General features: G+C 39.5%; 1 protein-coding gene across 1 annotated transcript; it reads right to left on the bottom strand.

The window, feature by feature from the left end:
* Window positions 1-502: 502 nt before the first annotated feature.
* Window positions 503-5,470, bottom strand: scrt1a (scratch family zinc finger 1a). The gene is made up of 2 exons (XM_052093233.1): window positions 4,777-5,470; window positions 503-3,920 (listed from the first exon to the last, which is right to left on the bottom strand). Exons 1-2 carry the CDS (start codon window positions 4,889-4,891, stop codon window positions 3,196-3,198), a joined length of 840 nt encoding a protein of 279 aa, XP_051949193.1. The 5' UTR covers window positions 4,892-5,470; the 3' UTR covers window positions 503-3,195.
* Window positions 5,471-6,897: the final 1,427 nt, after the last annotated feature.

Below are 6,897 nucleotides of genomic sequence, written 5' to 3'. Positions count from 1 at the left end.
GCTCTAGCCCTTTTTGATAAGAACTCAGCTGGGACCTGGATAAAGCTGACGGGCGAATTCCCTGTCACTGGCATGTCTCAAGGTTAACGCTGCAGCAACCGTACACAAACCAAAGCATATTTTTGGAGCTCTTTCCGCCATAAGAATGACATTGCTCGCTTCCCTTTGATATAATGCTTTCATATCAAGAGCTTCTTGAGAACACAATGTGGATCAAATTCAAGCACACGCAACAACAGCATCAGTTGAGGATGTAGTTGAGATGAAAGCGAGCTTTGAACAGCCACAAGTCATCATGCGTGTTTCTAATGTTTGGCATCTTAGAAATGATTTTTCGTAAATGCCGTATTGCATTGAATGACTACGGACAGCATGCAGCGTCACTGAACTGAATCAGCATGTTTTAATCTCATGCATGAAACAAATAGTTGTGTCAGTGACGTTTGTGCAGTAATGTATCTTCCAAACCTCATACACAGACAGAACCACAAAAAAAGTCGTTACTTATTCGTTCTTTATTATGAAGTGAGAAAATGCCCGGTGTCATTTGTGCTTTACATTGTTCAAATGCTGGGGGGGAAAAACCCAGGGAAAAAAGAAGTCCAGAAATAAGTTTGTTTAATTCTTTACAGTTTGTAGAAATATTCAATTCCAAAGGATTATTTACAAGGCATCTTGCATTAAACAGTTCCTTTGTCCATAATTACAAAAACAGAGGTTGAGCTAATACAAGGCCTGTCTACCTGAATCTCTAAGCTTTGTGCTACTAGTTTTGTATTCTTTTTCAAAAAAAGGTCGGAAAGGTATTCGAAGAAGTGCTGTTCGAAGATAAATCTGCCAAACCTGCATGAAATATGTCCATCTGTCAGTATTGCAGTTTCAGCTCGTCCACGTTCTCCAGGTTTTTGCGCCGTTCACGTTGGCCGTTCCGCAGATCCGGAGCAAATGATCCAGCGGTCCGTTCGCCACCACGCGTGCCCACGTTCTAAAACTACGTCATTAAATAAGAGGCAGGCAGTGCATAACCACTTACAAAAGCACCCTATATCCCTCCCACCCTCATCCCGTGGAAGTATCTGCTAATACTACTCTGGCATATCCCTGATATTGAACTTCTGAACGTCTACGGATAGTATTGGATAAAATCGTGATTAAAAACGCTATAGTTATTACTCGCTTTAGCTTTTAAAAACACCATGCATTATTGCTCTATTCTTCATCATCATCATCATCATCATGACTCCCGAGAAATATTGCAGACAACGGATGCTATCTAGGTTTTGGCATAAAATCCAAAGCTTCGTAAAATTGGCATAGATTTCATTAGGCTAGTAGTAGTTTTTTTTTTGTTTCGTTTCGTTTTTTTGCATGCAACAAATTTATAAAGTGGCAAATAAAAATAAGATATTCAGAAAGTGGCAAATGCTTTGGCATATTGATGATGAAGGCTTGGCAACGGAACACTAAATTAAAGTGCAAATCAAGATCGTACACAGTTTGTTTTAGGAAATAAATGAATAAATATATAAATAGTACATAAATAAGTGAATGAATAAATAGTTTTTACCTCAATGCTGAACACTTTTGTGGCCACTCGCTGCAGCGGTACAATATTATCCAATACTTAGAAAAGGTTTGACCTTTTTGAGAGAAATAACGACATTTTCAATGTCTCAACAGATGATATTTCAGCTGAATATGTGACAGAGAGTACACTTAAAAAAGAAAAGTTAAGGTACATGCGATTAATCCAAGGTTTCCATGATGTGCTGTCAACTAGTTGTGTTCAGGTCATCAGGTGTGTAAAGTTCACTCTTGAGGGAATATTCCGGGTTCGCTACAAGTTAAGATCAATCGGCAACATTTATGGCGTAATGTTGATTACCACAAAAACAGCACAAATCCGTGTTCCGGTGAGGCACTTTCAATGGAAGTCAATGGGGCCAATTTTTGGAGGGTTTAAAGGCAAAAATGTGACGCTTGTAATTTTATAAATGCACATACATTAATTATTCTGTTAAAACTGTGTTATTTGAGCTAAGTTGTTAAATTGAGGTTTTTACGGTTTTGGGGTTTATGGGGTTCCGTTGTCATGGCAACGAAGTTGTTAAATTTACGTTTTTACAGTTTTGGGGTTTATGGGGTTCCGTCGTCATGGCAACAAAGTTGTTAAATTGATGTTTTTATGGTTTATGGGGTTCCGGCGTCATGGCAACGAAGTTGTTAAATTTACATTTTTACAGTTTTGGGGCTTATGGGGTTCCGACGTCATGGCAACGAAGTTGTTAAATTGACGTTTTAACGGTTTTGGGGTTTATGGGGTTCCATCGTCATGGCAACGAAGTTGTAAATTGATGTTTTTATGGTTTATGGGTTTCCGTCGTCATGGCAACGAAGTTGTTAAATTGATGTTTTTACAGTTTTGGGGTTCCATCGTCATGGAAACTAAGTTGTTAAATTGATGTTTTTACAGTTTTGGGGCTTATGGGGTTCTGACGTCATGGCAACGAAGTTGTCAAATGGACATTTTTATGGTTTTGGGGTTTATGGGGTTCCGTCGTCATGGCAATGAAGTTGTTAAATTGAGGTTTTTATGGTTTTGGGGTTTATGGGGTTGCATCATCTTGGCAACGAAGTTGTCAAATTGAGGTTTTTACGGTTTTGGGGTTTATGGGGTTCTGTCGTCATGGCAATGAAGTTGTCAAATGGACATTTTTACGGTTTTGGGGTTTATGGGGTTCTGTCGTCATGGCAACGAAGTTGTTAAATTGAGGTTTTTACTGTTTTGGGGCTTATGGGGTTCACACACATAGTTGTGGGTATACGTTTGAAACTTCAGTATATTAACGTTTACGGATTGGCCCAATTCACTTCCATTTGAGTCTCGGGGGGGGGGAGTTATAGAAAAGGAGGGATGAGTTGAAATATGTTTTAGTGGTAATCAACATTATGCCACAAATGCTGTTAATTGAGCTTAACTTGTATTAAACCCGGAATATTCCTTTAAAAATAAAGGTTCAAAATGGGGTTTTGGCAGCAATGCCATGGAAGAACCTAAGTTATAGTCTAAAGAGCCTTTTTCCACTACAATGGGAAGGTTCCATGGATGTGAAAGGTTCTTTGTGGAACACTGCATGCCGATAAAGAACCTTTGTTTTATTTATTTTTAGAGCGTTGGAAGTCCGATGCGCGTTTTCACGCGTCCAGAGGGCTCAGAGGCGCAAAAGCTCCCTTGAAGCAGGCCGACTCATAGTGCTTGTTCAGGTACGACTTTAGAGCGAAGGTCTTGTCGCATCTCTTGCACTTGTAGTGCTTAAAGGCCGAGTGTGTCTGCATGTGGGCGCGCAGATTGGAGCGGTCGGCGAACGCCTTCCCGCAGTGCGCGCATCCGAACGGCTTCTCGCCCGTGTGTGAGCGCATGTGTCCCTGTAAAAGCCATGGCCTGCTGAAGGCCTTTCCGCATATGTCACACTTGTGCTTTAGGTCGTGCGTTAACAAATGCATGGCCATGGCCGGCATGGAGACGTACACCTTCCCGCAGGTGGGGCACTTCTTGGCCATTTTGCTATCCATGCTCCGGTGCGTTTGCTTGTGTCGGCTCAGGTTGGAAGACGTGGCGTATGTCTTTCCGCACTCGTTGCACGAGTGCCGCTGAAGGGTGCGTGGACTGCTGATGGCTTTTCTCCTTGACCTCCCGTCCGTGATGAAGAACGCGTCTACCGTGTAGCCCTCGCTGACGGCGGTGTCTCCGTTGATGTAACCGGAGATCTCAGATCGCGGGCTGTCCGGTTGATCCGAGTCCGGGGCTCCATAGTCATCACTGTGGATGCTGTCGTAGATGGGTCCTGGGGAGGGTACTTTGATACCGTTGTCGCTTTCGGCGTCATACACGGCCGGGGTCATGTAGTCACTGATGTATGCTGCAGATAAAAGAGCAACAGTACATTTATAGATGCAACAGTGCCTCGTTTAAAGTACCCTTCCAGACAAGATGTAAACCCAGACTTCTCTTAAAAAGCTTTTTCTACATTAACCTCCACGCGCGCACTAAAATCAATACCTCTCCATTTCAATTAACGTTGTAACCCATTTAAGCACAATGGCGAGGAGAATGATATCGCTGCAGATGCAATTGCATTTGCAGACTTGATAGAAATCGAGCAGAATTAGTTCGATGCACGCACAAAACGCACCCACAGAAGGTTAAAGATATCATTCTGTAACTCTCCCAGATCAGGAAAGCATGCATATAAATTCCATAAATGCTCTTCCGGACAGAATGCATGCTTATGCGAGTGTATGCAAAGCTCAGGTTATGTAGAGCGTAAATAATAACCCGAATCATGATCATGCGTTCCCTTAATAGACTGTGTGGGTATGTGCGCGCGCGCGATTGAATAATTCCATTACATGGTTCTCTTGTGTGTTTAAAACGCACGTTTGGTATGATAACTGGATATCAAAACAATGCAACTCTTGTTATAGGTGTGAAATACTTGTTACTGCGTGCTCGAAAGAGCGCAACACCTGAAAAGCAACCCTCAAAATGTGCAGACTCGACAGAAACTGTGCTGAGCGTGACGGTGTTGAATGCAATGTGACCGTAGGTCAATTCAGACGCTGATTATGATTCAAAACCATTAGCAACAAACCATGATTCGCATGCACGTGTCATTGTGAAAAGCATATATATATATATATATATATATATATATTACGACCTAGACAACCTTTATGGATTTGATCCGACAATAAATGCCCAATAAATCTGATTACCTTTCTCATGGAAGCGCAGGCTGAGGTCTGCCCTGGATCTGCCATAGGAGCTCTCGAGATCAGCGGATGAGAAATCATCAAGCTTAACCTTTTTGACCAGGAAAGACCTTGGCATGTTTCGACGTTAAATAAAAGAAAGAAAAAAAAAACACTCGTCCTCCGGTCGAATCTCTCGCTTTCTTCATGCAACGCTGGGTGAAAACGCGTCCTGTATCGTTCTCTTCGGTTATGCCGAGATTGGGATGCCAGCACAGGGTTACGGCGGACCCTTGAGCCCCTTATTGCGTTGTGTTGATGCAGCGCGATGGCAGAAATGCAACTTCAGCACTGGACAGCTCCCGCGTCAGCGGCACGTATTCAGCACTGGACAGCTCCGCTGATCTTCTCTTTAAAACGCTCCCTTCCTCTTGGACCCGTAACGATGTCTTATCTTCCAGGATTTGGGTTTTAAGTGAAAACTAACTCGTCATCTAGTTTCCGATATGCTTGTCTAACCCGTCAGACACAGAAAGGACAGTAAAAAGCTGAGTGTGCGTCAGCCTGTTCGCTCCGCGCTCTCCTGCTTTATCTCGCAGCTGCTCCGTCTGAAGGCGTCGGGCTTTCTGAAGTCTGCTGATCAGCTGTTGGGATTTATATGGCTGCGATCAGGTGGGAAATGAAGATGGAAGTACTTAATTTAATCCATAAAAAATTCTCCCGGGACCAACATTGAACTGGATGATTTAATGACGCTGTGAGGCGTCAACGCTTGCGCCAGATTTCCCCTCATCCAATCAAGAGTTTTATTTCTATAATGTATCACATTTGTTTTTTATTAAACTTTCCATATATTGAATCATATTATTATCATTAAAATGTTAATTGAAAAATGTATTTATTTAAATGCATTTAAATTTAGCTAATTAAATATGTATAATTACGTAAATAATCAATTCTTATTTTTTTTTTCTACTTTAGTTTTTCTAAAACACAATAAATGCATAAATATTTATACTGGTCATTTTGGAAAAAATAAAAATAAAAAATAAAAATCCAGAAATTAAATAATGTAAACCTAGTAATAATAGCTATAATAATAGTATAATATGTTAATAATAATAATAATTTTATATATTATTATTATTATTATTATTTATTTATTGCAATTATATTGATTATAGAAAATGAAGTGGTGATTAAGCTTTAATATATTAATTATTATTTATTTTAAATAATAATTATTGAATAAGTTAATATTTATAAATTATTATTAATATTATTTATAATCATAATAATAATAATTACATTTAATCCCACTTCATTTTCTATAAAGCAATATAAATTAATTCAAATTAATGCTGATCGTTTATTAAAAACTTTTAAATGAAGAACGATCATTTTAAAATACATCGTCAAGCAAGATTATTATAATTATTATAAAATAATTATATTGTTTGAAATATTTTGAATCTCTTTTTTAAGTTTCTCATTTTATATATATTTTATTTTCAACATTTGATAAATATACTTCTTAAAATAAAAATAAAAAATAATAATAAAAAAATAAAATAAAAAAATCAATCTGCCCTCCCGAGCTGTTTTTTCCGCACCGCTTTTTCCGCTAACCACTAAATCAATTACTGCCTGTGGCCTCAGGCTTTCAGGTCATTCTTTTACATCACGGTTTATAAACCAATGGCTTTCTTTCCATGCAAATCACACGAATTGGGTACCAGAAGGTCCGTTTCCTCAATGATTCCTGTAGGAGCCATATGTGCGCAATGCACGGCGATCACGGAGCTGTAGTGTACTCTGATGTCTGACAACGTGTTCTCATGGTTCACTCCTACAAATGGGACGCCTTTGAATATGGACGTCCTGCTGTAAGATTCGCATTTCAAAAACATTCAGACCCGGAAAAAAACTATAAAGTGATTATAAAGTTACTATGTATTGTTCAGTTTGCAACCCTTTCCACCACAATAATGCATGCACGTGCATGGTGAGGCAATTGCATTGTGCCATTTAAGCTAAATGAACACATTTCATTATGTGGCCTGAAAGGAAAGAAGGTTAATGGTGACAGGGTTGACATTTTTACAGTTTAATTTGAATTTACAAGGTCATGGAGCTACAAAGTTC

Source organism: Xyrauchen texanus, chromosome 26 (assembly GCF_025860055.1).
Source record: "Xyrauchen texanus isolate HMW12.3.18 chromosome 26, RBS_HiC_50CHRs, whole genome shotgun sequence".
In the NCBI taxonomy this organism is placed as follows: domain Eukaryota; kingdom Metazoa; phylum Chordata; class Actinopteri; order Cypriniformes; family Catostomidae; genus Xyrauchen; species Xyrauchen texanus.
The sequence above is the reverse complement of the archived record's forward strand: the minus strand, read 5'-3'. Positions and strand labels throughout refer to the sequence as shown.